The 27,530-nt window shown below is 41.0% G+C and overlaps 6 protein-coding genes across 8 annotated transcripts; 2 read left to right on the plus strand and 4 right to left on the minus strand.

Moving 5' to 3' along the window:
* The first annotated feature begins 747 nt into the window (after window positions 1-747).
* Window positions 748-4,134, plus strand: LOC119560894 (arrestin domain-containing protein 3). Its single transcript, XM_037874587.1, has 4 exons — window positions 748-947; window positions 1,640-1,989; window positions 3,003-3,558; window positions 3,646-4,134. The coding sequence occupies exons 1-4, from the start codon at window positions 836-838 to the stop codon at window positions 3,921-3,923; spliced, it is 1,296 nt and encodes a 431-aa protein (XP_037730515.1). The 5' UTR covers window positions 748-835; the 3' UTR covers window positions 3,924-4,134.
* A 1,031-nt stretch (window positions 4,135-5,165) lies between these two features.
* LOC119560180 (arrestin domain-containing protein 3-like) lies at window positions 5,166-10,299 on the plus strand. Its single transcript, XM_037873539.1, has 4 exons — window positions 5,166-5,274; window positions 8,461-8,810; window positions 8,934-9,432; window positions 10,127-10,299. The coding sequence occupies exons 1-4, from the start codon at window positions 5,166-5,168 to the stop codon at window positions 10,297-10,299; spliced, it is 1,131 nt and encodes a 376-aa protein (XP_037729467.1).
* A 119-nt stretch (window positions 10,300-10,418) lies between these two features.
* LOC119560479 (arrestin domain-containing protein 5) lies at window positions 10,419-12,354 on the minus strand. Of its 2 annotated transcripts, none has more exons than XM_037873939.1 (3): window positions 12,216-12,354; window positions 10,711-11,679; window positions 10,419-10,649 (listed from the first exon to the last, which is right to left on the minus strand). In XM_037873939.1, the coding sequence occupies exons 1-3, from the start codon at window positions 12,325-12,327 to the stop codon at window positions 10,498-10,500; spliced, it is 1,233 nt and encodes a 410-aa protein (XP_037729867.1). In that variant the 5' UTR covers window positions 12,328-12,354; the 3' UTR covers window positions 10,419-10,497. The 2 variants fall into 2 exon arrangements, with proteins under 2 accessions (XP_037729867.1, XP_037729869.1); XM_037873941.1 differs by lacking the exon at window positions 12,216-12,354 and adding an exon at window positions 11,757-11,814.
* Window positions 12,355-12,882: 528 nt separating this feature from the next.
* LOC119560386 (arrestin domain-containing protein 17) lies at window positions 12,883-16,372 on the minus strand. Its single transcript, XM_037873811.1, has 4 exons — window positions 16,172-16,372; window positions 15,778-16,103; window positions 14,526-15,174; window positions 12,883-13,594 (listed from the first exon to the last, which is right to left on the minus strand). The coding sequence occupies exons 1-4, from the start codon at window positions 16,281-16,283 to the stop codon at window positions 13,206-13,208; spliced, it is 1,476 nt and encodes a 491-aa protein (XP_037729739.1). The 5' UTR covers window positions 16,284-16,372; the 3' UTR covers window positions 12,883-13,205.
* A 952-nt stretch (window positions 16,373-17,324) lies between these two features.
* LOC119560303 lies at window positions 17,325-18,767 on the minus strand. Its single transcript, XM_037873676.1, has 3 exons — window positions 18,617-18,767; window positions 17,733-18,500; window positions 17,325-17,672 (listed from the first exon to the last, which is right to left on the minus strand). Exons 1-3 carry the CDS (start codon window positions 18,732-18,734, stop codon window positions 17,488-17,490), a joined length of 1,071 nt encoding a protein of 356 aa, XP_037729604.1. The 5' UTR covers window positions 18,735-18,767; the 3' UTR covers window positions 17,325-17,487.
* A 1,292-nt stretch (window positions 18,768-20,059) lies between these two features.
* Window positions 20,060-25,840, minus strand: LOC119560302 (arrestin domain-containing protein 17). 2 transcript variants are annotated; one of them, XM_037873675.1, is made up of 5 exons: window positions 25,147-25,840; window positions 23,147-23,499; window positions 21,820-22,657; window positions 21,323-21,439; window positions 20,060-20,232 (listed from the first exon to the last, which is right to left on the minus strand). In XM_037873675.1, the coding sequence occupies exons 1-5, from the start codon at window positions 25,259-25,261 to the stop codon at window positions 20,093-20,095; spliced, it is 1,563 nt and encodes a 520-aa protein (XP_037729603.1). In that variant the 5' UTR covers window positions 25,262-25,840; the 3' UTR covers window positions 20,060-20,092. The 2 variants fall into 2 exon arrangements, with proteins under 2 accessions (XP_037729603.1, XP_037729601.1); XM_037873673.1 differs by having other exon boundaries at window positions 21,260-21,439.
* Between the last annotated feature and the right edge of the window lie 1,690 nt (window positions 25,841-27,530).

Below are 27,530 nucleotides of genomic sequence, written 5' to 3' on the forward strand. Positions count from 1 at the left end.
TATTTTTGATATTTTGTTTATTAATGTGATATTAAATGATTAAGAAAAATGAATATATAACCTGTGGTGATTCTTCTAAAAGCATTGAAATCAAATTTACCACACAAATGCACACATGTCAACTTTTCCATTAATACAAATCAAGAATACAAACACTTTGTAGGAAAGGAATCGTCTGTTTAACTGCAATACAAACTTCTGGCATTCCAAGTATTTCAGTTAAGCTATAGTCAAGAATAAAGGCTGTAATATACGACACCTAAGATAAATTATTCTTTTGTTCAAAGGCAACAGTACGTATGAGTGATAAACTTGTAGTCCGACCCTAAAAAGGCATTTTATTAATAAATAATTGTAATGCCTTGAATCCTAGAAATGCACGTGTAGGCTTAGAGTCGGACCATTTAAAATTTTCATAAAAATATGGACCACCCTAATGTTCATCCAAAATTGATACATACATACCGCAACGATCCAAAAGAGCTCGTGGAGCTTTCGGAGAACCGTTCTGTCTTGTTTACCTATTTCTGATATTGTTATTATTTTATTATTCGTAGCAACGCAAAAAACGAGAGTAAAGTATAAACAAAGGGGTAAAATGTTTACTCCCCAAGATATTTTTTAAAAAGAGCGCAGGTCTTTAAGCTCACTCTTCTGATTTTCCCCTCTTTTAACAAAGCTTTTGCTCTCAGAAAGTGATGATGTCACATCAATGTAGCTCTCGCAGACCGGCGATTTTATACATTTTAGGCGCGGGCTGAATCCATTTTTTGCTGTCGAGTCGTTTGGAACGTTTAATTTTAGTTTTCCGACATAAGGCAAAAACGGCTGTATAATGCCGTCTACCTGCTCTTTTGAGTTTGATCGCCCGGAACCGATTTACTATAGCGGAGAAACGATCAATGGACGAGCCGTTCTGACAACTACATCCGAAAAGTCGGTAAATGGTAAGTTCTGACCAAGTTCAAGCTAAAGTAGCAGACCTTACAGACGTACTTGAGATAACCATAAGTATATTAAGCCGGTTTTATATAATGCTGTAAATAAAACCAGTTAATATCACAAAGTGTTCTACATCTTATATAAGAGTGAATCCAGCGATCACGTATAGGGTTTCTGTTCTCTGAAATTCCTTCTGTCATATAAAACTAATTAAAATTGAAGCTAATTGCCGATGAGCTCAGTTCGCCCCCTAATCCAACAGGCAATCATTAGCCATATGCATGTCGGCCCCCATTTATTTTGGTTATTGAATTGACAGTTCCAACGCAAACTTGCAAGTTTTCAAAAAAGAACACTTTGGTATATATGTATACATAAGAACGGCAGAGATAAGAGAGCAACAATTATTTAATACAGTGGGTAAACTGCAAGCTGAATGATTTCAGTTCACTTTATTATGAATTATGACTTACCCCTGTTGTTTCTTGAATTATCAAAAAACTGGAGTTTGATAAAGCCTCGTCATATTCCAATGTTTATATACTAAACAAGCAAATTTGCCTCATGATAGTAAACATGAAGTATATATTATATACTTCTGTTGCATCCTGATGAGTCAATTGTCAATGATTTCTGGCCAACAATATAGTATCAAATGTAAATATATATAAATGAATTTTTCTTTTACTGTTTCCAGAGGTTTATATTCTTTTCGAGGGCGAGGCCAAGGTAAAGTGGGATGAGAGCAGGTCAAGATCCAGTAATGGGAAGACGCAGCACTACACGGAGCATTTCCGTGGCAAGCAGACTTACCTCAACACTCGGACCTGTGTGTTCGGATCCGGAAATCTCCCTCCTGGAACGCACACCTACAACTTCTGTATTCCCCTGCCTCTGGAGTGCCCTTCCTCAGTGGTGGGAAAATATGGAAAGATCTGCTACGAGGTCTCCGTGAACATCGATCGGCAATGGCGCTTCAACAACGTCTTTAAACAGCCACTGACGGTACTGCAGACCTACAACCTCAACATGAGTCCTGAATTGCTGGTGAGTCTAAACGATCTCAAAAATAGACCAAGAGATTAAGATTAGGCATTCAATTTGAAATTGGCAGCACATACTACAAGGGTTGTCAAGTAACAAAAGTTAAATATACTTATAATGTGAACTTACATCTTGTTAACTTTGGCATCAATGGAAAGGTAATTTAAATGCCGTTTGAATGATACAATACATTTCAATACATTCAGTACTTATTGAAAAGGACGAATTTGTGTGAAAATCTCCTTTTTGAACTTTTTTTCTTGACTTGAAAACTTAAATTTTTTGATGCAAAAAGTTTCTTCAAACAAAAATAATAGTAACTGCAAAAATAACTTTTAAAAAATCATTTTGCTTATATTTTTTATGATTTTTTGAAGGTGACAATGTCGGAAAAAATTTGTATAAAAAAGAGAAAAATTATGGCTCAAATGCCTGTTTCTAAGCATTTTCAAAAAATCACAAAAAATATAAGCAAAATGATTTTTGAAAAATTCTTTTTTCAGTTGCTATTATTTTTGTTTGAAGAAACTTTTTGCATCATAAAATTAAAGTTTTCAAGTCAAGGAAAAAAGTTCAAAAAGGAGATTTTCACACAAATTCGTCCTTTTCAATAAGTACTGAATGGGTTAAGAAATGAATTGTATCATTCAAACGGCATTTAAATTACCTTTCCATTGATGCCAAAGTTAGCAAGAATTATGTTCAAATTATGAGAATATTTAACTTTTGTTTTGTGAAAATACTTTTGACCACCCCTGTATATAGATTATATTTTTGGATGTCCTTCATATATATTTTAAATTAACAATACATAGCAGGTTAGTAAGTATTTCGTTCCAGTAAAAAAATGGTATTTGGTTAACTTTAAGAATAAAAGCATGTTATTACTTATTTAATGCTGCTCATGATTGTTCCACGGTATTATAAATCATCCTTAAGCTTACCATTTTTTATATGTATTTATGGTAGATATATTTGGCTTAACAAAAAGTATTGTAATTTATCTTACTCCTCAGATGCCGCTGGTGCGCGAGGACATCAAGTATTTCTGCTGTTGGCCCTGCAGCTCGGGTCCGCTTCTTTCGACTCTGACAGTACCCTTCGGGGGTTACGCACCTGGGCAGAAGATTCGCTTCACCCTGGAAATCGACAATCAATCAAGTGGCTATGATCTGGACGGCATCGAAGTGATGCTTAAGCAGATCTACAAGTTCCAGGCCCAAACTCCGCATCATAAGACCCGTGAGAAGGAATACAGTCTGCATAAAAGTTGCCAGCAGGAGCAGGTGCTGCGGCTCACAAAGAGGGTAATTGAAGGCACGCTGGCTATTCCGGCGGTACCGCCCTCCACCCGCATGGAAGGCATTATATCGGTTAGCTATAAAGTGATCCTGACAATCAGCACGGGCGAGTGCCACGTGGACTCGGACTTCGAGGTGCCGATTGTCATTGGCACTATTCCATTGATCCAGAGCGCAGAAAATCCCTCGCATGCAGCAGAGTGGATACCCCAGACACCTGATACTCCGGCCGGAGCTGCCGCAGATCTGCCACCCAACTACGACGGAAGCAGTAAGTACTAAGTGAAGACAACAATTAAATCCATTTTACAAATGTTATGATGCATGCTAAATAACGTTTTCCGTGTTCATCCCATAGAACCACCAACCTTCGAGGAGGCCACCCATTTTGGCGATAAGTTTATCGACACCGATGTGGACGAGCGCAATCGCACGGACGACTTTATTCCGCGCTACCCGATGTACACCAACTTTGCCATGCCTTCGGCCCCACCACCACCCACTGGGCATTCGGATTGCCCTTACCCACAATCTGCTCCCCTTATGTCGCTACCTCATGACGCCACTGCCCCATTGATCGGTGGCAACTCCACTGGTCGCCCAACACCATCCTACGGCTGGAACTCTAACTCATAGAAACCAAAAACAAGAACCTCAGACGTAATCTTATGACGGACTTTACATTGTCCCGAACAATAATGGATATTACTTTTTTACACACCTCGTGTCTAGAGTTAAAGTTTGTTATACTCGTATTTATGTTGCAATGCCATACCTCAGGAACATAAAATTAATTTAGTAACTGCAACCACATATAACATTTATAGAATAACATTTTGAAAAATGTTATGTATTTGTCTTTAGTTTATTTTAACGGTAGTCTACGGCCAGATCTTATTAACAATCGAATCATTCTTATAAAGGATGCTTTACTTTTGGATTACGTCTTTCCTCAAATAAAATTTTAAGACAGTGGCCTTATTAGCTTAAAAAATTTGTAAATTAAACCATTAATTCAACTTTGTAAACATTTTTTAATGTTATATCATTTGATAATAGAAAATGTAAACATTAAGTTTGAAATACTTGTATTGATTCATTATTCACTGAATAGCCATTTCATCATTATACCCTTGCAGAGGGTATATTGATTTCAGTCAGAAGTTTGCAACGCAGTGAAGGAGACGTTTCCGACCCCATAAAGTATATATATTCTTGATCAGCATGACTAGACGAGTCGATCTAGCCATGTCCGTCTGTCGGTCTGTCCGTCCGTTTCTACGCAAACTAGTCTTTCAGTTTTAAAGCTATCGGGCTAAAACTTTCCCAAAAGTCTTATATCTTTTGCAGGTAGTATATAAGTCGGAACCAGCCGGACCGGGCAGCTATATCTTATAGCTCCCATAGGAATAATCGGAAAAAAAAATTTTAAAAAATTATATCTTTGGTGTTTTTCGGCATATAACCTCCAAAGCTTGGAAATAACATTTTTTAATTAGTTTTGACGACTTATCATATAGCTGCCATATGAACAACCGGAAAATTGGTAGGAAAATAATATGAAACAAATTATAGCTTCGGTGTTTTTTAACATATAACCCCCGTACGCTTGGAAATAACATTTTTAATTAGTTCTGAATTTCGAATTTAATTTTATCAAAATCAGACGACTATATCCTATAGCTAATTTCTAACAAAAAATTCGAAAAGAAAAAGGGGGCAAATTTAATATGCAATAAGTTTGTTTTCAAAGAGAGTGAGCACCAAAGCTCTCTCTCTTTGATTTTCTTTTTCGCTTTCGGAAAATGATGTCACAAAAGATTAGCTTTCAAAGGACTAGCTATTTTCACGTTTAGTAACAAAAATACATAGTTCAAAATGCCTTCGAAATGCTTCTTTGAGTTTGATCGCCCTGATCTAATTTTGTATAGTGGAGAAACGATCAACGGGCGGGTTACCACAACAACGTCTGAAAAATCTGTAAACGGTAGGTTGCAATCACTGTGGACGGCAGTACACGTAGTGGCGAAGCGCGCAAGAGAGCGTGCGAAGACAACTACTATGTATATATAGCCGCAGAATTGAAAATCTGCCATTATGGTCCGATCGTAACGAGTGATACTTTAATCGAAAGGTATCGCAAAAACTAAGAAGATTGCATACCAAGACTTTCGAAATATAGATTTGTTTGGGAGAAAAAGCGGTGAAAGTGTAAAAGTAAAAATTTAGAAAATTGGATCTGCTGGATACAGTGGTGATAAAAGCCCCCGGCTGTTTAGCTAGTTTTATTCCTACTGAGAATACGCGTCGAATGACACCCCGTTTTGTTCCGATGTCCCGTTCAAAAGTAATTCAAAAAACAAGATTTTCTTCTTCCCAAAATGAAAATGTTTGTCCCTTTGTTTGTGGGTTTGTATGCATCCCATCTTATTTTTAGGGTTTTGGAAACCCTATGAGTGTATAAAGTAGCTTGAATTAGAAAACGTTTGTTCTACGATTTTTGGAAAAACCCGCTAGTTTAGCGGAAAATCAAAAAAAAAAGGCAGATTTAAAATGCTTATAGTATCTAAACAACTAATGCTACAGAAACGTGCTATATATTTTTGAAAAGATAACTTAATTTGCTAAATACCCTTCATATAGTAAAGTTGTCTGAAAATAATAGATTTAGAGTTATGACAAAAAGTTATTTTTTAAAACCACTTTTTGACTGTTTTCTCAAAATTGAGTCAAACGATTTCTTTTTAAATTTTAAATCATATAACCCTTGAGATTCCACAACCTTTGATATTCAACACTTTTTGCCCTAAAAATTACCGTTTGGAAGATATTAAGCGTTTAAAAGTGCAACTCGTTTCAGATCCGTATACGAAATATTTCATACTATTGGAACAAACAAGAAAAAAACCAATTTGATGAAAGATATTCTTATTAGATTTTTACAAACAGAAAATCTGTTTTGGTTTTAGGGTCCTTTACTTGCATGAAGCTAATCGAAATAGGAAACTTGATCTACTTGTTTTACCACTTTGGAAAAACCTGCTAGTTCGGTGGAAAATTTAAGAAACGACTGTTGCGGGCCGAAATCATAAATTTAATATAATTTATTTATTTTATCGAATGTATATAGAAACAAGGAAGAACGCTATAATCGAGTGCCTCGACTATCAGATACCCGTTACTCAGCTTAAGGGACCAAAGGGACATAAGCAAGCAGCAAAGCGAGATTGAAATGCGCCACCTACCGGCGGTAGACAGATTTAAGCGTTATGGGCGTTAGGGTGGACGTAGCAAATTTTTTTTTTGGGTCAATCGATAGGTATTGACAAGACCATTACAGTTCAGTTAAAATTTTGTATCTAGCACGAAAATTGTGGGCGCCACAGGCTTGGTCGGTTTGTGGGCGTTAGAGTGGCCGTGGCATATTCGCGTAACAAACTTGCGCTGCGTACAAGGCTACGGAATCCAAATCTGAGATCCCAATTCTTTATATTTGATAGTTTCCGAGATATCCACGTTCATATTTACGATTTTTTGAAGTTTGTGGGCGGCTTGTGGGCGTGGCAAACTTTTTTTGGGTCAATCGATAGGTATTGATGAGAACAATACATTTCAGTTAAATTTTTTATTCTAGCATCAAAACTGTAGGAGCCACAGTTTTGGGCGGTTTGTAGGCGTAAGAGTGGGCGTGGCACTCTACTGAAACAAACTTGCGCTGCGTAAGAAGCTCAGGAATCTGCACGTCAAATCTCAATAGCCTAGCTCTCATAGTTTCCAAGATCTCAGCGTTCATCCGGACAGACGGACATGGCTAGATCGACTCGGCTAGTGATCCTGATCAAGAATATATATAATTTATGGGGTCGGAAACGCTTCCTTCTGCCTGTTACATACTTTCCGACGAATCTAGTATACCCTTTTGCTCTACAAGTAACGGGTATAAAAACCGACTTTAACTTAAAATTATTAAAGTTCATGGCGAATACTCTTTAAGTGTACGCTTCTCGTTTCTTAAAGCACATTTAAATGATTAAAATTGGCTCTATGCCTCGATGAGCTTAGCCCCAAAAAAGCACTCCTATGTTAAGTTTTTATTACAAAACGAGGAAGAACGCTTCAGTCGAGTACCTCGACTATTAGATACCCGTTACTCAGCTAAAGGGACCAAAAGGAAATGGAGATATGCAAGCAGCAAAGCGGGATTGAAATGCGACCCTACCGGTGGTAGATAGATTTAAGCGTTATGGGCGTTAGAGTGGGCATATCTAGCATGAAAATTGTGGGCGCCACAGGCTTGGGCGGTTTGTGGGTGTTAGAGTGGGCGTGGCATATTTGCGTAAAAAACTTGCGCTGCGTACAAGGCTACGGAATCTAAATCTGAGATCCCAATTCTCTGTCTTTGATAGTTCCCGAGATATTCACGTTCATATTTACGATTTTTTGAAGTTTGTGGGCGTTTAAGTGGGATAGGGATTGCCGAGAGCAAAACATTTCAGTTAAAATTTTTTGTCTAGCATCCAAACTGTAGGAGCCACAGTTTTGGCCGGTTTGTGGGCGTTAGAGTGGGCGTGGCACTCTGCTGAAACAAACTTGCGCTGCGTAAGAAGCTCAGGAATCTGCATGCCAAATCCCAATAGCCTAGCTCTTATAGTTTCCGAGATCTTAGCGTTCATCCGGACGGACAGACAGACGGACAGACGGACATGGCTAGATCGACTCGGCTACTGATCCTGATCAATAATATATCTACTTTATGGGGTCGGAAACGCTTCCTTTTGCGAGTACGGGTAACGGGTATAATTATTACTACTATCTTTATGCGGTTAAAAATAAACAGCGAAGAAAATGTGAACGCAAAATGTCTTAGTGTTTTAGTCTTATGATTCTTCATTATATTCCGGTACTACATTTGGACGTTCAACATAAAAGATTTTTACGAAACCAAATATAAAAGGGGTTTCCCTTCTTATTGTGTATGAACAGGAATCGTAACACTTTATTGGAAAACCCACAAAGTTGGCGGCAATACCGTTAGTACTATTTAAAACGTTTATAGTTTCTAAGCGATTGAAATCATTTCGGTTGTAATATAACACAATTACCTACCGTTAAGCAAACTTCAGTTGATCTCTTTTCTAATAAAATTGTTTGTATTGACTTTCAAATTTTTAAGTGATTTACGTACTCTTCGAGGGCGAGGCAAAGGTTCACTGGGGAGAAAGCAGGACCATGACCGTAAATGGGCAGACGCAGCAGTACACGCAGCATTTCCGGGGGAAACAGACGTACGTAAACACCCGTAACAACGTCTTTGGATCCGGAAACTTTCCAGCCGGTACGCATACCTACTCCTTCTGTATTCCCCTACCACCGGACTGTCCCTCTTCAGTGGTGGGGCAGTACGGGAAGATCAGCTACGAAATCTCTCTGGTAGTCGACCGCCATTGGCGTTTTAACAACGTCTTCAAAAAGTCGCTGACGGTACTGCAAACCTACAACCTCAACATGAGTCCTGAATTGTTGGTGAGTCCAAGAGCTAATCGTCCTTCAGACAACTTGGCATCAACAAGTTGCATAAATTATATAAATATAACGTATCGTGATTATTTCGGCTACTTACACTTTTAAAATGTTCTTATTGCACAGGTTTCTTTGATGCGTGAGGACATCAAGCACTTCTGCTGTTGGCCTTGCAGATCGGGACCGGTTCTTTCGACCCTCACAATACCCTTCGGCGGCTACGCACCTGGCCAGAAAATCCACATCACCCTGGAAATCGACAACCAATCGAGTGGCTATGATCCGGAAGGCATCGAAGTAAAGCTTAAGCAGATCTACACGTTCCAGGCTCAAACCCCGCGTCACAAAACGCGGGAGAAGGAGCACAGCCTGAGGCAAAGCTGTCAGGAGGAACGGGTGTTGCGACTATTAAAAAGGATAATCAATTACACCCTGGCCATTCCTTCGGTACCACCATCCACCCGCACGGAAGGTCACATCATATTAGTGAGCTATCGGGTGATCATGTCGCTAAAAATGGGCCACTGCAACGTCGACTCGGACCTTGAGGTACCGATTGTCATTGGCACTATTCCATTGGTCCAGAGCGCAGAGAACCCATCCCGGAACGCTGAGATCTTGGAAACTATGAGAGCTAGGCTATTGAGATTTGGCGAGCGGATTCCTGAGCTTCTTACGCAGCGCAAGTTTGTTTCAGTAGAGTGCCACGCCCACTCTAACGCCCACAAACCGCCCAAAACTGTGGCTTCTACAGTTTTGATGCTAGAGTAAAAATTTAAACTGAAATGAATTGTTCTTAGCAATACCTATCGATTGACCCAAAAAAAAGTTTGCCACGCCCACTTGGACGCCCACAAACCGCCCACAAACTTCAAAAAATCGTAAATATGAACGCGGATATCTCGGAAACTATCAAAGATAGAGTATTGGGATTTCAGATTTAGATTCCGTAGCTTTGTACGCAGCGCAGGTTTGTTATGCGAATATGCCATGCCCACTCTACCGCCCACAAACCGCCCAAGCCTGTGGCGCTCAAAATTTTTATGCTAGATACAAAATTTTAACTGAAATGTATTGGTCTCGTCAATACCTATCGATTGATCCAAAAAAAAATTTGCCACGCCTACCCTAACGCCCACAATGCTTAAATCTGTCTTCCGCCGGTAGGTGGCGCATATAAATCTCGCTTTGCTGCTTGCATATCTCCATTTACCTTTGGTCCCTTTAGCTGAGTAACGGGTATCTGATAGTCGAGGTACTCGACTATAGCGTTCTTCCTTGTTTAATTTTTAAATATTCTATGTTTTATCATCCCACAGAGCCACCGACTTTCGAAGAGGCCACCAACTTCGGGGAGAGGTTTATTGACATCGATGCGGACGAGCACAATCGTTCGGATGATTTCATACCGCGTTATCCGATGTACACAAACTTTGCTTTGCCATCAGCACCCCCACTTCCTGCCGAAGAATCCATTACTTATCCTCAATAACATGTTCCATTAAATGGTAGGAGCTCCACTGATCGGTTTACACAATCCTACGGCTGGAACTCTCACTCATAGATCTAGTCTACACCAAAATAAGTAAACGAAAACACTGCTGGCGATGAAATATATATTTTGTGTAAGTTTACTAATGAATGAACAAAATTAGACTACTTTTTAAGGTAATAAATTGCTGCGCTGCGATCAATGGGACTTGACTTCCTCCGATTGAGTCTGGTCCATTTCGTAGTAGACATATCGTGGTCTAAAATCCAACTGCTCCCCGGACAAGTAGTGTTTGCTGGTCTTGTTCAGATTGGTGGCAACCATGAACTCGGCTTCGCGGAAATCCGAAGCTAGATGGGTAGGAAGGATAATATTCAATTTAAGGTATTCAAGATCTGACGAGGAACTTACCCAAAGAGGTGGTGGAAACGCTGAAATCGGGAACCAACTTTTGTGCTGTTTCGGCGGGAGGAGTGGGTTCCGGGGCACTGCCATCCATCGGATCCTGCATTAGGAGTCTGCCCGGACAGGGAGGCGTCACATTGCCAATGATGACTGGCATTCGGGAGGAAATGGAGCGTTTCTCCTGCTGAGTCCTGACCAGCACCTCCACCTCGTAATTCAGCTGCAGGCAGGCACAACCTGCAACACTCAAAGTGGCCGCCGTTTGGGGCACTTGCAGCATGTGAAGATGCTGAAAATTCTCCAGTTCTCCACGGGGGAGACTATGCAGCTCGTGGCTGCTACTGAGGATTGTTTGTCGCTCCACCTTGGATTCCAGGCGTTTCGGCTTGTTCCTCAGGTGGGCCACATAGGTGCTGATCTGAACTAGGGAGTAAGTCACCTCTCGAAGGGGCAATCTCTCCGGATTGTGCAGCTTCACGTGAACGGAGATGCCCGCTCCTGGGGAATAGCCCTGCCTGGGAATCTGCAGCTTTAAGTGTAGCGGCTTCATCCAGAACTTCAGGCGAGGAGTCTGCTCATAGATCTGCACTTCACTACTCCGGGTCTCCTGGCTGAGATTGTTCTGGGGGAAAATCAGCAACTGGCGCACATGTAGCACCTCCAGCGGACGATCGGCACTGCTGTGGACGAGCACTTGGAGAGTGTACCGGATGTGTCCGTGGGCTCCCTCGTAGTTACCCGGACAATTCTTGGGCAGCTTCACATGGAAACCGTAGTTGTACGTGCCCGCCTCCATTATCTGTGGCTGGGCGGCCTCCGAGCCCACAAAGTAATCAATTTTGGCAAAGTAATCCACTCGATAATCAAAGTCCAAGTTCTGACTCTGCACTTGCGGCTCGTTTTTCTTTGGTTTCTTCTGCTTTTGCGGCTGCTGCCAGGCGGTAGATGCATAGCCATTGGCCTCCAAGCTAATTGCTAAAATACATGGAATTAAAAAACAGTTCTGTTATTAAAAAACATGTTGAATCAACTCAAAATTAGGAAATATTCACAGCTCTTTTGCAACCCCTTCATAAACCAAATGGTGAAGTATTAAATATGCAAACGTCGTAGTAAACGCAAAATATTTTAGTAAGCGAATAGTATTTTCAGAATACGTTCATAATTTTTACGAGAATTTAATTAAACATTTTGATGCTGATAAACTTATAAAGTATTTTCCAAGTGTTTGATCTAATAGTACAAAGCTTAGCCAACCTAAGGTTCAGCTATTTTAAAGCTAGCCAGTTAAACTTCAGAAAAAGTGCTAGTATTGTACCAGTCGCTTTGAATTCCGATTAAAATAAATTTAGCGATAGAAAGGCGCACCGGTAGGTATTAGCAGCTGGATTTCACTGCGACAAGCATTATCAGCAATTTGTCAAAACCATAAACTAGATCTCGATCGGTGAGTCACTGCCCCTTGATGGGCTGGTTGCACGGGGTAGCCCATGAGTCACGCTCCTACTTACCTCTGATTAGGGCCCGCTCCGAAAGGGTCAGATAGACGTGACCGTTGACCGTCTCACCGGCCCGATAGGCCCCCCGGGGATTGTCCAACTGGATGTCACAACGGTGGCTCATTTTCAGGTCTCTGCTCTCTGTTGACGGCTCGACTGCTGACCGATGTCTGGCACTTGTTGACAATATGCTCGCCCATTAAGAACGAAACTCAGCGCGGCCTTATCGGTGGTTCTAGGTGTGAATGCTACCACAACCATGGCTATTATCGCCAAAGCCACTATCTAATCTGGCCTAGGACGCTGCCAGCGGAGTGTGCCGGGCGACAACTGTTATCGGCTATCAAGCCATTTGTAATTTAATTAAAATGCATTACATCGGATGGCAGGTGTAGCCTACATATGTGCGAAAAGTCAGAATGGATGACGGATTCAAGGACACTCCATATCATAGTAATGAGCTTTTTTAGGATGGGCATACTTGCTTACGGAACTTTGTGTTCCACAAAAAATAAATTTTGCAAAATGCTTAAAATAATAAATGGCAGTAAACATTTTTTATAATAATCAAATCCAGCCAAATTCACAAATAACTTTATGGCTTTTATATGTCTCCCCTCTACCCTATACCCAGTGCATTTTACAAATTGATTGGTTTGTATACTGCATTTATTTATTGTCCACTTAAGAACGCATTAGTTGGTACTTAGGATAATTAGTAAATTTATCAAGTCGAATATTTAAACCGTAAATGTTTGATGGATGTAGAAAAGCGGTAAATATGTGTGCTAGAAATAAAAGGACTTTGGCACTCAATAAGTTCGATTCGATTAATTTTGGATGGTACGCGAGTGTACAAATTTGCGCAATGAAAGCTCTCTAAACCTAGACGACGGACTAGGATCCGGCCTAAAAATCCTGTATAAGCCTTAGTCTTGAACACTTAAGTTACTTGTTACTTGGGATGGTATTACGTAGGCATGTATATAAGACACTTCTCCATTAGAACAGGTGTTCGTCCTCCAGCTCCTCCTCAATCTCGGCTACTCGGGCCCTTGGGACTGGTCGGTGCACCTGGGCAGTCACATCCACGACCTCCGTCTCCTCCTCAACCCCCGGCTCCCGCTCCTCGACGTGCTCAGAAAGTGGACCGCAGAGGGATCCGAAAGTATCCAGACTCCGGCCCGTGTGATCCGTGTTCAGAGAGCCGTACGACCTGTACATGTGCATGTCCAAGCCGGAGTCCTCCATTCCGTGGGCTGGAGCGGTCCCGATGAGGGTGCTAAAGCCGGGAAACTTGGGTAAGTGAATGCGCTGAAGCACCACTGCGTGGCTACTGCCCAATGTCTGCTGGCTGCCCGCCAAGGTGGCAAAACTGAAAGAGGGCGGTACTGCAAGTAGAAACGAAAACAGCTGATTAAATATTACGAGAATCTCAAGAAACAGTTGTAAGGCTTGTTAAGCAGTTGATTTATCTCTTATTAAAATAATTATTTAGTAATTAATATATTAATGTTTTGTTGGTATTTATTTGTACAATTGTATTTATAGTAAAGCAAAACTACAAAAATATTTTAACATTTCTTCTAGAATGCAACAAAACATGCATTTTTATTATTATTTTTATAAATCTTTATATTTTTGTATAGATTTAATCTAAAGTAACAACAAGTAAAAAAGGTAGTCCGGTCTGATCAACGATACGGTCGGTTTCACCCCACCCTGCTTGAGCATGGCCAAACATTACATCAAAACCCCGAAAACCGGTGAGGACCTTAGTTAGGTGAATAAAACAACTTTATAGGAAAACATTTTTGGTACATTTTTGCAATTAGCCAATTTGAACTACACGTTTTGCCACTCTTCATGAGTTTGTATATACAATCTTGGTTTTGTTGAAGCGTATTTATCCATTTTAAGTATGAAATAATTCAAAAAGATTTCAACCTCATGTGAACATGCAATTCCGCACCCACAAATGTCAACAGATGTTTTTCAATTGTAAAATAGCTGATGTATTATTGGTTTTGTAAAACAAAGGTCACAAAGACCTTTAAAATTTATAAATTTGAGTAATTATTATATAAATATCCTGTTCAGTTGTTGAATAAACAAAAATGCAATTCAGTAAAAAAGATAATTGTAAAATAACTTGTGTGTTATTGTTTTTTTTATCAAAGGCCACAAAGACTTTTTATAAATATCGCGTTTAGTTGTTTATAAACAGTAAAGCAATTTACTAAGTCAAGGTCTTTTCAAAAATGACTTTGAATTACACCTTTAGAATTGAGATAATTGCAGGTAAGAAGCATGGAGACTCACGGCAACTGTCGTACGAGGGTGGCTCATCGTCCTCGATCGCCTGGTGCGGCTCGTCGGTGGCCGCATCCGCTTCTCCGGCGGATTCCTCCTCCAGCGGCGGGGGCCGGGGAGTCACCCGCTCGATCAGTCGCTGTCTCTCCGGCGTGGGCGTCCTCCGCACGGGCTGCTGGGTGTGGACCGACTCCCTGAGGTGCTGCAGGGAAGTGGTGCCCACGATGATGGGCACCGAGAGGTCCGTGTCGTAGTGGAAGTAGCCCGTCTTCAGCTTCACCTGCAGCGTGTAGTGGAGGAAGACGATGTAGTTGGGGTTCAGGGTGGACCGGGGCGTGTCCATGGGCACACAGATGCTGGACTCGTACTGCCGCTTGGACAGGCGCAGAGTGCGGTCCGAGATCAGCTCCTTGACCAGCGTCTTTGTGTAAAAGTTCCGCTTGACGGGCTTCCGCGACAGGAAGACGAAGTGCTGCTTGATGGACACCTCCACGCCGATGATGTCGTAGTGGGGCGACTGGTTGTCCACCTCCAAGCGGAAGGGCACCTCCTGCAGGGGCGTGAATCCGGAGGCGGGCAGTGCCAGGGTGGAGCAAATGGGACCCGAGATGCAGGGCCAATGGCAGAGGTATTTCAAGTTTTCATCCTTGACAGGCAGCTGGTAAAGACGGTATTATTGACATGAACGGTAGGAAATAGTTAATAAAGCATTTGATTTATTTTTAAAAACCTATATAAGCTATCTGTTTCAAAGTTTGATTTTTAATAAGAGTTTATTAGAATAGTACAACTTAATTGAGTTTTTGTTCTCTACCATAAATCTAATTTAAAAATGCAGGCCAGCGGTCGGCAGTTCCCGATGCTCTGTCGCCACACGCACAGTATACAACAGCGGTCAGCAGCTTTTCCGTAAAAATTAATCAGCCATTAAAAGAGAACATGCCATTATATTGTTCGCCGACCGCTGTTTTTTGCCATGGAAGTAGGCTATGAGCTCCCAAGAGCAAAGGATATTCATGCCAATTTTATGGGTTATTTTGTAATTGCACTTTTATGTTTACAAATTTACTAAAAATATAAGCAGTTAATTATCTTGAAATCCCAACGCAATTGAACATTCTGACACAGCACACCGAAACCCATTACTTATATTTCAGGTATTAAATGTTTTAATGACGCGACTTGAAATCGAATATAGGGAATATTGCTAAGGTAGTTGAGGCAAAGCCAACTGAATGGCTTAAAAACCATTACAACTTACTGCAAACTCAGTGTTGAAGTTGAGGTCCAGGGTCTGCACGACGTTTATGGGCTTCCGGAAGACCTCGTCGAACCCCCAGGGCTTGTCGATGGTCAGGGAGATGGTGTAGGCTATGTAGCCGTAGGGACCCTTGCAGGTGGATGGGCAGTCCGGGGGAATCCTCAGAGTGAGCACGTATACGTGGACGCCAGCCCGGAAGAGGGTGTTATCGAACACATTGGTGCGGGAGTGTAAATATTGCTGATGGCCCGAATAATTGGCCGTCTCGCTCTTGCCGCTCATCGACCACTGAACCTTGGCCTCGCCCTCCAGGGTCACATATACGGCTGGGGAATTTCAGGATATGTAGTAGTCCCCGTGGGATAGGGTTCCAAATGGAATAGGAATAACCCACCATTGACCCGCTTCACCTTGTCCGTGCGCAACAAAATGCGACCACTGATGTACTCCCCGCTGTTGTAGACCGGATTCAGGCGATCCAGCTGAAAGACACAGGTGGTGGGCATGGCTGCTTCACTTCCTTCCAGCCTCGGTTCACCAAGTCTTCATCACTACTATTGGGGGTTTCGCGAAACGGAGCTCCGGAGAGCAACCCAACTTCCACACAGCCAGACGCGCACTGAGTTCTGAACGGCGAGTTCTTTGTCAGCATCCGACGCCAACGGGCTTTCGCTTTTCGGGGAGCGGAGTTTCGGGGGCGTCGAATCAATAAGCTGGCGCCTTGCGTCTGTGTAGCCGTCTACTGTCTGCTTCTGGTCTAATATTTCAGCGCGAAACGTTCGGAAATGGAGCAGCTTTTGGCCGTGGGTCCTTTCGGTTTCCTTTGTTTGGCTTTGGCTTTGGCGTTGGCCAGCACACGCACACACTCACTTATTTAGCCACGAAAGTACGGGGACGAAAGCCAACGGGGCGGATGCTGGCGAGGTCAGGAGCCAATATCCACTACATACTGGGGTATTTTTTGGTTATTACCATATATCAAGCGCCGATACAACGCCCGAAAGAATGTCAACAAAATCGAGCAGTGCGTCACAACAAGCACTTTGTTTTTTGGTTGCAGGCTTTGGCTGTAACCCCTTGGCCACTTTGTTGCCGCATAACGTGGCACAATTAGTACCTCGAAATTATTCGGGCACTCACTCCATTAATCTCGCATGCATAATTTCGATAATGAGAGCTCGTCATTTGGTCGGGGGTTGTACATAAATAAATGAGGCTGCATGAAATGAGATTTCCACAGAGAAAAACGCAATTTCTTGTTTAATATTACTATTAGTGGTATAACATTATTGAAGAAACTTAATTGACTTTTTTTCAAATTGGAAGAATATAACTATTGCATTTTTTAAAACAGTAATTTTTTTACGTTACATTACATTTACATTTTAAATTACAGGCTAAATCAATTTATAATCTGTTTAATCCAAAATTCGGATGCACAACAGAATAATGCATAATATTTTTTAGTTACCTCGCATTAACTTAAAAACATTAATATACATTATTTAATTCTTATAAGTGTTATAAAATTAAAAAAGGTAATTAAATAAAAATTCCGTAATATATAACAATTATTTTATGTGCAGTTTAAAAGTAACACCCTCTATTCCAGTTGCTTGGAGTACTATTCATCACCGCTTTTCAAGTTAAGTCCCACCGAATTCTTAAAATATCAATAGCTTGACACTGAAATTCCAACCCCGGCACGTGTCAGGGTAGTACTTTCTTATACAAGTATTGCAATGCTAATTGCACGTACGACTGTTTTCTCTTCGGGCCTTTTAGTAACTTGATGCGTTCACAATGTTTGTTCAGCGCCAAGGCGCCAGTTTCCCGGGAACAGCTGTGGGCCAGAAACTGATTAATTGGCCTAAACAGCTCGCTCTGGCTCAAGGCTGGAAGGGTAACAATATTAGTTAGTTGCGAAATGATTAGCGTAGAGAATATTGGCTCACCCAAGTTTACGAAGCAAAGTCGGGAGGATTCAATGGGGGAGAAGACTGGCGGTGCTGCTGTGGCCACGAAAATGGGCAGTTCAATCGGAACATCGCAGTTGTTAAATGTCTCGATAAAGTAGCTGATTCTTATAGGTTCCAGTTGATGTGAATGGCTCATAATATGAGCTGTCAGAGGCAGGCGTAGGTCACCTTTTAGGTCCGAACATTCTGATAAAATTTTTATCACTGTTTTGGTCTTTATACTAGGTTCCTGACTTGTGTAGCTGGTTTTCTTACAGAGCCGGGTTAGAAAGTCCAAAACTCCATCCTTAGAAGTAACCTCATAAGATACACTTTGCCCGGGAACAAAAATACTTCGGGGAAGGGTAAGACTTATATTCGATGTTTCCTTAAATTGCGGTTGTAGATCGCTAAATTCCAGACTCTTTCTTATCACCAGTCGCTGCTGAAAGCACTTGTTATATTTTCCCCTCCTTTCAATGACAGCCTTTAGCAAATACTCCACGTTGCCGAAGGGAAGTCTGCAGGTGGCTGGCAGATTTTCAGGGAGCTGGAACTCGAAGTCCCCCAATCGAAAAGCACCAGGTTGTAGGAGTAAACCTTCAGTCAACCTCTTTGTTTGATTTATGTGAACCTTGCTGCCCTTGTAATCCACTTTGGCGCGCACCAACTTTCCGGTACTATCATTATGCTCGATTTCCGGGGGACCTCGCAGTGATTCCCGCCAGTGAACCGTTGAGACTCCGTGGAGAGTGATACTTACGCCTGTCAAAGGGGAAAAAACAATAAGATCAGTATAACAGATTGCCCACTTATTTGTAGAACTCTCCCCTATCTAATCATTAGACCAACTCATTTGCCTAATGGCATCTTTTACTTACCCTCTAATTGGAAAGGTTTTTTTCCGTCAACTGTCACAATGAGCGAGCCTGAAATTTGCTCGCCAGTATAATAAACGGCAGCGGCACGCGATAAATTAAATTCACAATTTACTGGCATTTTCAGTGGTATGGAAAATTATGGCCAACAGTTGCGGAATCCCATTATTATATTAGTTTTCAATAATCCGCGTTCACGCGACGGAGACTCCAGTTGCGACCTCGTCGACGGACGGCGAACAAGTGAGTGTGACAACTTTGGGTTTTAGCCGAAGCTGATGAGGTCTGAAAAACGCTTTCCTCACGAGTCGTCTACATGAGAAATGGCTGCTGTTTTACTGCTAATTTGGCCCGAAGTCTGTTTTAGCTGTGGCGACATAAAGATATAAATTCAGTTTACGACCCAGCTCAACCTACTGAGATTCGTTAGTGACTACACACTTTAGATGATCCGTTATCAGGATGTGACCCTGCCTCCACTTAAATCAGTTCACCTGTAGCTTCGGGGTATACATAATATATTTTGCTCATTTAGCTTTATTAAATTGGATTGAATCGAATTGAAGACAGTTAAGACTTAGGAATAGACTTATATGATTGCTGGTTAGACTGGCTTTAAAATCAGAGGAAGTACAAAGTATATAGTAAGAGGTTTTACACAATCTAAATTTAAACGCTTGTATATAAACTAGAGCAAAAGACACTTTTATATATTCAGTTAGACAATATCTCTTTTAGACACCTAAAGATTATGATGATGTGATGACTTGATTATCAAGTGACTGGATAATGCAAAATAATAAAAACTAAGAACAATTTGGCTAATCATCGCTTGTAAATTTCTCATAGATACTTTATAAATACAATATTCAATATTGGAAAATGTTAATTTCGTATTTAGTTTCGACTCTCCTTTAGTTAAAATTGTGCAGATTTGTTAGGGGCTTATCTTATTCTTAAGGGTTGATGGATTTCATCTAACTTTTCACTACGTTGTTCGTATATATGTAGCCAGCGATCACTGTGTTATGGCCCTATGAAACTGTGTGTTCAATCTGCTGCAATTTGAAATCTTTCTTCAAAAAAAATTAATTAGATAATTTAAGAATAAGGAAGAAACTAGGATTAGGAATTAGTTGGGAGTAATATTAGGATTGATAGAATAAAAGTTGTATAAAAAATTAAGAGCACGGGCACTATTTTGAGAAAATTAAATGAATTCAAAAGTAAATCCATCTTAGGGTTGATAGTTCTAATACTTCTTTAAAATATATACCTCTCTGCTGTCGCTCTATAAAAATGTGTTCGATTTGCTAAATCCAATTTTTATTACGCCTCAGACTTAATTACTACTAAACGTTAGCGCTTGTTTTGAATTATCCGTTTCTATAATATTTTGATTTCGAGTAAATATGTAAGTGTTGTTGCGGTTGCCTTATTTGATGCAGCTCTTTCCATATCGTTTGATCCCAGGCCGACTCATTTCTTATCGCAGGCAAGGGACTCTCCTCCGCGTGTGTCTGTGATCACCTCCTCATCCATTTCCGCTTCCGGTGGTGCCGAGTCCTGACAGCTGAGTGTGAGGCGCAGCTGGGTATTGGACTCATCGTAAAGCGTCTCTGGGGTTTTCGGATTTCGGAGGAAGAATGTGGTAGGGGTCGTGAGTGGACGGTACAAAATGTAGCATGTTTTGGGGCGGTAACAAGAGAACAAATTTACAAGTTAAGAACATTTTGAAAATGTTTCTTCTCGGCTTACGTCTAATTAACAGAGAAATGCATATTAGAAAAAGTAAAAATAGTTAAGATAAAGCTTTGAAAATGTATAATGCTCTTAAATGGTAATTGGTTAATGCATTTGTCTTAATATTTAAGAGACGCTCTAATAAAGCATCTAAAATTTGTAATATATTTTCAAATTGATAAAGGTATTTGGTTCAGACGTATACAAATGTGGTATATTCATTTAAAACGCTTACAATAATTAATTAATTTTTGTAATGGATAAATATAATTTTAATGAAAAAAGATATGTTAATGGTAATGGAATACTTTAAATATTACTAATTAAACAATTTTTTATTAATTTAATTTAGAGAAAAATCGTCGATAATTTTTAATAATATGTAAATATAATTAAACGTGCAATTATTTTGGGTATACAATTTTATATAATAGGAATAAAATGTAAATGTAATATATATGAAAAAGTTATAGCTAATTAGGTAATGAGATTTAATTGAAAAAGATTAAATCTTAGCAGACGCACAGATCAATGGCGATATTTTAATCTTAAGATTCAGAGGATGCCAGCAAAGGAAAATTAAATTCTTCCGATCAGACAAGAATAAGGCGAACATTGATTTTATATCTCCAGCAGATTAAAGCGGACAAACTTGGATAGATTGTTTCTTTTCAATTTTAAATCTCATCACTTTGACATAATACAAGACATTTAAGAACAATGCTCTAACTACTTTTAAGTAAAGGAATAAAAGGAAGAATATATAGAAAAAGCCACTCAGCCATTCAATTGATTTTGTTCATTTTAGTTTTTTTTATCATTTGCTTTTTTTGGTAAACATTTTTTTGGTATTTTTGTATTGGAGGGGATTTTATGTGTCGGATTCATTAGAATCATCACTACCGGGCGGTATGGTCGGTGTCTCATAATCGTAATAGACCGGATAACGCGGCTTAAAGGGCTCACTTGTGGTAACATCAGCCTGAGCGGACAAAATGCTGCTCATGCTAACGTTGGTCAAGAACTCAGTATCGTCGCTGAATTTCTCACTCAGAGCCATGGCATCTTCGTACGAGGGCGGCACTGAAAAAGAAGGGATTGTTATTAAGGCCAACTTGACTTAGGGTGAAAATGCCATTACAGATGAATATTCAGTCATAAGTTTGAACGATTTAAGTTAAATGTATCTTCATTTTAATACAGGCATGATGTTCGTTTTTGATCGTATTATAAAAACAATAGGAAAAATGTTATTTAAGTTAATATGTAGTCTTTTTAAATTGATTGGCTTTATAAATTAGGCAACATTTTTCCTTAAATATGATTTTATTTAATTATTTAATTTATAAAAATGGGAATTGATTTTAATAATTTTTCAAATATATTTTTTTTTGTTAGAATAATTATGGTTATGTTTATATAAAAAGCCCTAGGTTCATCTGAGATGGCGAATAGGGTCTTACTCATCGGTATATAGTCCGGGGGATTATCGCTATCGCTGGTCACCAGTATCGCTGGCATGGCCGTGGGCCTGAGGGCGGCAGTTGTTGGCGTTGATGAGGGCGTGGAGCTCGTGGGCGTGGGACTGGCATTCACTATCATATTCATATTGCTATTGGTCGGCAGTAGTCCGCCCACAAGGCGTCCATGATTGTTGTTGTTGATGTTACTGAGACGTCGCTGCTGAGCTGAGGCACTTGTCCGGTCCCTATCCCGATCCCGATCCCTATCCAGATTCAGATCCCTATCCCTTTGACGCTGTCGCTGCTGCGTGGATATTTGTAAATTTTGACTAACTACTTGGTGCTGTTGCTGCTGGCGATTGAATCGCAGCAGGGCATCCGGACCGTCCATTATCGGAATACTGCCGATAGTCAGCGGGATCTTCAGCTTCAGCTTCCAGTGGAACTCCGTGGGATTCACGATGATCTTAATCGAATAGTTAACGCTAATGGGGCACGTGGGCTTCACCGAAGTGGGCGGTATCGAGGGCAGGTCCAGGTACCCCCGGTACACCTTCCTTGACCATCTCAGCACGTTTCCGAACTGCTTGCGGGCGATCAGGTGCTTGTCGTAGCGGTACTCGTGCTGCGGATCGTGCGACTCGTAGCTGACCTCTTGCTTCAACTTGACCTCGCACTCGGTGATGTCGATCGAGGACTCGTTGTTGATGTACAGCACGAAGTGGATCTTCTGGCCGGGTGCATAGCCGCAGTAGGGTGTCGAGAACTTCACCGTCAGCGGACCCGTGGGACAGCAGAAGCTCCAGAAGCGCTTCCGGTCGAGGATCTCCAGTGGAACCTTAAAAAAGACACAAGGGTTAGTTAAGTTCTGGCTAAATCAAGGTGTACGTTTGTCTATAAGCTAGAAAGCGTTTATAGGAGTTACATTGCTAGAATAGATCATTCTATTTAATTTAAAATGTTTAAGCTTAATAAAATAATTAGTTTCTATGAAGGTTTTTGCTTAAAGTATCTTAAGCTACGACCAGACTATCAAATTATTAAAAATAAAAAAAAAAACAAATTTGTATCCATAATAAAATCAATTAATTATCTGTCCACGGAACAAATAAATAACATTATTTAAGTTGAAATTACTTTTTTAAGATAATAATTACAAATCTTTTATTTAGGCTAGTTCTAAAACAAAAATATTTAAAGAACATGGGAAAGGATTCATTGTAGCTTCCTGAGAAGGCTTTCTAAATTAGTTAAGATACAAGAATTGAATATTTTATGGGGTGGCGACATTTTATGTCTCTTCATGGTACATATTCCTTATACTTACCCTGTAAATAGCATCGGCATTCAAGTCCAGCGGCTGTATCACGGTAAATGGCAGCTTGAAGACCTTAGGGTATCGGCCGGCCCGCTCGATGGTCGTTATGATCTCGTAGTGGATCTGGCCATACTTGCCGTCGAAGGACGTGGGCAGATTGTCGGGCAGAATGACGTGGAATGTGTAGGAGTACTCGCCGGCCGGCCAGTCGATGCTCGAGTTGCTCGCGCAGGATCCGAGAACGTAGGACCGCGAGGACAGGTACGATCGGTAGGCACGACACATGGCGCGCTCGCTGTCGCGCGGATATCCCTTTTTTATCCAGCGTATCTTGGCATAGCCGCTGGCGGTGACATGGATGCCTGCAAGAGGATGCCCCACACCGCCCGCTGTGACTAAGGATTGCCAAATTGAATTGCAAGTTGCGAGAGGTCATACACTCAAAATGGTCTCTTGTTTTCCTTCAATTAGAATTTGATTTTTTTTGGGCCCCCTATTTGTTCTGTTTCGGAGTGATTCTTTTAAGATCAAATGCCTTGCATAGGTGGTTTTTAAAAAAATCCCTAGTTACACTTAAACAATTTTCATAGCTTCAATTCTAAAATTCATTCCAACGGCAAACCGTTGTGTTAAGCCCATATCCTATGGCAAATGATTAAATTTATTATAGTCTCATTAAAATTAAAATTAAAAAAATTAATTTAAAAACAAGAAAGAACGCTATAGTCGAGTGCCTCGACTATCAGATACCCGTTACTCAGCTAAAGGGACCAAAGGGAAATGGAAATAAGCAAGCAGCAAAGCAAGACTGAAATGCGCCACCTACCGGCGGTAGACAGATTTAAGCGTTATGGGCGTTAGGGTGGGCGTGGCAAATTTTTTTTAGTCAATCGATAGGTATTGACGAGACCGATACAGTTCAGTTAAAATTTTGTATCTAGCATGAAAATTGTGGGCGCCACAGGCTTGGGCGGTTTGTGGGCGTTAGAGTGGGCGTGGCATATTCGCGTGTCAAAATTGCGCTGCGTACAAAGCTACGGAATCTAAATCTGAAACCGTGATTCTATATCTTTGATAGTTTCCGAGATATCCACGTTCATATTTACGATTTTTTGAAGTTTGGGGGCGGTTTGTGGGCGATAAAGTGGGCGTGGCAAACTTTTTTTAAAGTCAATCGATAGGTATTGATGAGAACAATACATTTCAGTTAAAATTTTTATTCTAGCATCAAAACTGTAGGAGTCACAGTTTTGGGCGGTTTGTGGGCGTAAAAGTGGGCGTGGCACTCTACTGAAACAAACTTGCGCTGCGTAAGAAGCTCAGGAATCTGCACGCCAAATCTCAATAGCCTAGCTCTCATAGTTTCCAAGATCTCAGCGTTCATCCGGACAGACAGACGGACAGACGGACAGACGGACATGGCTAGATCGACTCGGCTAGTGATCCTGATCAAGAATATATATACTTTATGGGGTCGGAAACGCTTTCTTCTGCCTGTTACATACTTTCCGACGAATCTAGTATACCCTTTTACTCTACGAGTAACGGGTATAATGAATTCACAACTATGTAATCCAAGTGATCCAGTGATCTGATCCGATATAGATTAAGTACTCAACTTCAGGTCAGACTTTATCATGAATAAATAAAGCAAAGCGATTATTTTCCGAGTGCAGTTTCATTTTCAAAAAAAAAAAACTACAAGTAACCACGCCTTTAACGAGTTCATGGATAAATGAAAATGGCGGAATGCCAAGAGCAGCACAACAACTGCAGAACTGTCACAACAGCCACATATTTTTGCTGGAAGGGAGGGGGAGTAGTGGCCAGGGGCAACGATTAATAGCAGGGCACGTTCAAAACCTCGTCCGGGGGGAGATACATTTTAATATTGCCATTAGCTGGTGTCCTTCGTGCATTTAAATGCACCGAAATGCCGCGTGACCGCATCGCTCATACGCCCCGTGACTCATGGGCGGCACTTTCGTAGTATACATTCGAGGGCTCACCTTTGATGCGCTTCGTGGCGTCGACGCTGAGATCAACAACGCCGGATAGCTCCTGTCCGGCATAGTAGACACCTTGTGGATTGTTATCGAATGATATAAGGCACTCAATGGGCATATATTGCTATATATAGTGGTCGTGTCTGTCTGTGTGTGTTCCTCCTGTCTGCCTGTGTGTGAGTGTGTGTCTGTGTCGGTGTGGGTTACTTTGGACTGTGCAAAAAGCAGGCCACAGTTGTAAAAATATCACTTTTCCCTTGTCGGCTGGAGAGAGTATGAATCGAAGTACTTGGGAAATGGGCTGGTTCGTTCATTTGCTATTCGCTATTTGCTATCAAGCCATTTGCACTTCTCCCTTGTCGCCTTTGTGGCATTCGCACTGCATTTTCTCGGCACCCAGCGGCCCACACACATGCACACGGAAAATTCGGGGAGCGTGTTCACGAGCCACCTCAAAAGGCTTTCCGCCGTAACCTACTTTCGCTGCACGCACTCGAGGGGCAATCACTTATGGAAATTTTCGGTTGTATTCGCAACAGTAACGCGCCGCGGTGTATTAACTATATCTGGTGTTTTCCTGCGGCCCTTTGTTTATCCGTCTGGCTATCCCTATGTTTTCTGGCTGGGCTCCCTTCTCTTAACGCTTCGATTCAATGCGCTCGCAGCTCACAGCAAACACGTCCAGCAGCCGTTCCGTTTGGCTTTGCTCTATTCTGCCCGCATGTCATCATCGTCATCATCCAAAAAGTGAGTAAGGTGCGGCGAATTCAGCAAGCCACCTCTCTCTCTGTTCTCTCTTAAAGGAGCACTTGGTTTAAGGGCTAAGAGAGCAATTACTATGGCGGCGAATTCAATAAATTCACAATAAATTCAATAACAATAATAAATATATATTTTTCGCATTTCACTGTATTCTTTTTCACAGTAGCAGAGCTTACAGGGCAATAACAATTTGTTATACAAATTTTCAAACACTCAGTAATATTGAAATTTAAATTAATTATTTTTTAGCGTGTTCTTTAGTCCGTTGCGATTCAAAAATAACGCGCCAACATATAAGTAAAGGCAAAACTGTATAATGGCTTTCAGAAATAAAACTCAAAGTGCTTATTTAAAAATTGCTGCCAAAGATGATAAAATTAAAATCATTTACAAACTAAAACAAGGAAAAACGCTATAGTCGAGTACCTCGACTATCAGATACCCGTTACTCAGCTAAAGGGACCAAGGGGAAATAGAGATATGCAAGCAGCAAAGGGAGACTGAAATGCACCACCTACCGGCGGTAGACAGACTTAAGCGTTATGGGCCTTAGAGTGGGCGTGGCAAATTATTTTTGGATCAATCGATAGGTATTGACGAGACCGACACAACTCAGTTAAAATCTTTTTTTTTTTATCTAGCATGAAAATTGTGGGCGCCACAGGTTCGGGCGGTTTGTGGGCGTTAGAGTAGGCGTGGCACTCTGCTGAAACAATCTAGCGCTGCATAATAATAATCTAGCGGGTATAATATTTATTTCATTATTTCTCTGACCGTTTCTTTAACAGTTATATGTTAGAGTCCTCTGATTTCTATTAAATTAAATTCGATATTCTTAAAAATACATAAAATTATATTCCCAATAGTATAAGATAATACGTCAAAACAATTAAGATCGCTATAGTCGAGTACCTCGACTATCAGATACCCGTTACTCAGCTAAAGGGACAAAAGGGAAATTGAGATATGCAAGCAGCGAAGCACGTAGACCTTCAATTTGCTAGTGGCAACGCTGGAATTTTTAAATCAAGAAATTAAAATTCTGAGAAATTTAAAAAAAATATGGCTTGGGTCCTGTCCATATCCCGTCAAATTAGCGGGTGGTAGAAGAAATAAATAAGTGCATACTTTTGTTATTACATTTTGCGAGTCAGTGGCGGCACCTGGCGTGAAAATGGTTTAGTCATCAGTGGCGACACCTCTTGGCAATATCGAACAATCTCATGTAGAGCCACCTTGCGGTAAATGTAAGTTATATTATCGCCCTCTACCGTAGATTTCCGCAATAAAAATACTGCAGTTTTAGTATTTTTGTTCAATTTTTGCAGGTATGGCAGCTGTTCCAAAAATGCTGATTATACCCGTTACTCGTAGAGTAAAAGGGTATACTAGATTCGTCGGAAAGTATGTAACAGGCAGAAGGAAGCGTTTCCGACCCCATAAAGTATATATATTCTTGATCAGGATCACTAGCCGAGTCGATCTAGCCATGTCCGTCTGTCCGTCTGTCCGTCTGTCCGTCTGTCCGTCTGTCTGTCCGTCCGGATGAACGCTGAGATCTTGGAAACTATAAGAGCTAGGCTATTGAGATTAGGCGTGCAGATTCCTGAGCTTCTTACGCAGCG

Source organism: Drosophila subpulchrella, unplaced genomic scaffold, assembly GCF_014743375.2.
Source record: "Drosophila subpulchrella strain 33 F10 #4 breed RU33 unplaced genomic scaffold, RU_Dsub_v1.1 Primary Assembly Seq354, whole genome shotgun sequence".
Lineage (NCBI taxonomy): Eukaryota > Metazoa > Arthropoda > Insecta > Diptera > Drosophilidae > Drosophila > Drosophila subpulchrella.

What these genes read in the sequence shown, in the direction of transcription:
- LOC119560479 (XM_037873939.1), bottom strand. Translation starts at nt 12,327, where the DNA reads ATGAGCCACCGTTGTGACATCCAGTTGGACAATCCCCGGGGGGCCTAT. An exon ending in GGAGCGGGCCCTAATCAGAG is followed by an intron (nt 11,680 to 12,215) that starts GTAAGTAGGAGC and finishes CATGTATTTTAG; the next exon opens with CAATTAGCTTGGAGGCCAAT. An exon ending in CGTTTCCACCACCTCTTTGG is followed by an intron (nt 10,650 to 10,710) that starts GTAAGTTCCTCG and finishes CTACCCATCTAG; the next exon opens with CTTCGGATTTCCGCGAAGCC.
- LOC119560894 (XM_037874587.1), top strand. Translation starts at nt 836, where the DNA reads ATGCCGTCTACCTGCTCTTTTGAGTTTGATCGCCCGGAACCGATTTAC. An exon ending in ATCCGAAAAGTCGGTAAATG is followed by an intron (nt 948 to 1,639) that starts GTAAGTTCTGAC and finishes TACTGTTTCCAG; the next exon opens with AGGTTTATATTCTTTTCGAG. An exon ending in ACCCAACTACGACGGAAGCA is followed by an intron (nt 3,559 to 3,645) that starts GTAAGTACTAAG and finishes TTCATCCCATAG; the next exon opens with AACCACCAACCTTCGAGGAG.
- LOC119560180 (XM_037873539.1), top strand. Translation starts at nt 5,166, where the DNA reads ATGCCTTCGAAATGCTTCTTTGAGTTTGATCGCCCTGATCTAATTTTG. An exon ending in GTCTGAAAAATCTGTAAACG is followed by an intron (nt 5,275 to 8,460) that starts GTAGGTTGCAAT and finishes CAAATTTTTAAG; the next exon opens with TGATTTACGTACTCTTCGAG. An exon ending in ACATGAGTCCTGAATTGTTG is followed by an intron (nt 8,811 to 8,933) that starts GTGAGTCCAAGA and finishes CTTATTGCACAG; the next exon opens with GTTTCTTTGATGCGTGAGGA.
- LOC119560303 (XM_037873676.1), bottom strand. Translation starts at nt 18,734, where the DNA reads ATGCCAGTAAATTGTGAATTTAATTTATCGCGTGCCGCTGCCGTTTAT. An exon ending in AAAACCTTTCCAATTAGAGG is followed by an intron (nt 18,501 to 18,616) that starts GTAAGTAAAAGA and finishes CCCCTTTGACAG; the next exon opens with GCGTAAGTATCACTCTCCAC. An exon ending in ACTTTGCTTCGTAAACTTGG is followed by an intron (nt 17,673 to 17,732) that starts GTGAGCCAATAT and finishes TTACCCTTCCAG; the next exon opens with CCTTGAGCCAGAGCGAGCTG.
- LOC119560302 (XM_037873673.1), bottom strand. Translation starts at nt 25,261, where the DNA reads ATGCCCATTGAGTGCCTTATATCATTCGATAACAATCCACAAGGTGTC. An exon ending in CGCCACGAAGCGCATCAAAG is followed by an intron (nt 23,500 to 25,146) that starts GTGAGCCCTCGA and finishes ATCCTCTTGCAG; the next exon opens with GCATCCATGTCACCGCCAGC. An exon ending in ATGCCGATGCTATTTACAGG is followed by an intron (nt 22,658 to 23,146) that starts GTAAGTATAAGG and finishes GTCTTTTTTAAG; the next exon opens with GTTCCACTGGAGATCCTCGA.
- LOC119560386 (XM_037873811.1), bottom strand. Translation starts at nt 16,283, where the DNA reads ATGCCCACCACCTGTGTCTTTCAGCTGGATCGCCTGAATCCGGTCTAC. An exon ending in ACTTCAACACTGAGTTTGCA is followed by an intron (nt 15,175 to 15,777) that starts GTAAGTTGTAAT and finishes CGTCTTTACCAG; the next exon opens with CTGCCTGTCAAGGATGAAAA. An exon ending in ACCCTCGTACGACAGTTGCC is followed by an intron (nt 13,595 to 14,525) that starts GTGAGTCTCCAT and finishes TTCTACTTGCAG; the next exon opens with TACCGCCCTCTTTCAGTTTT.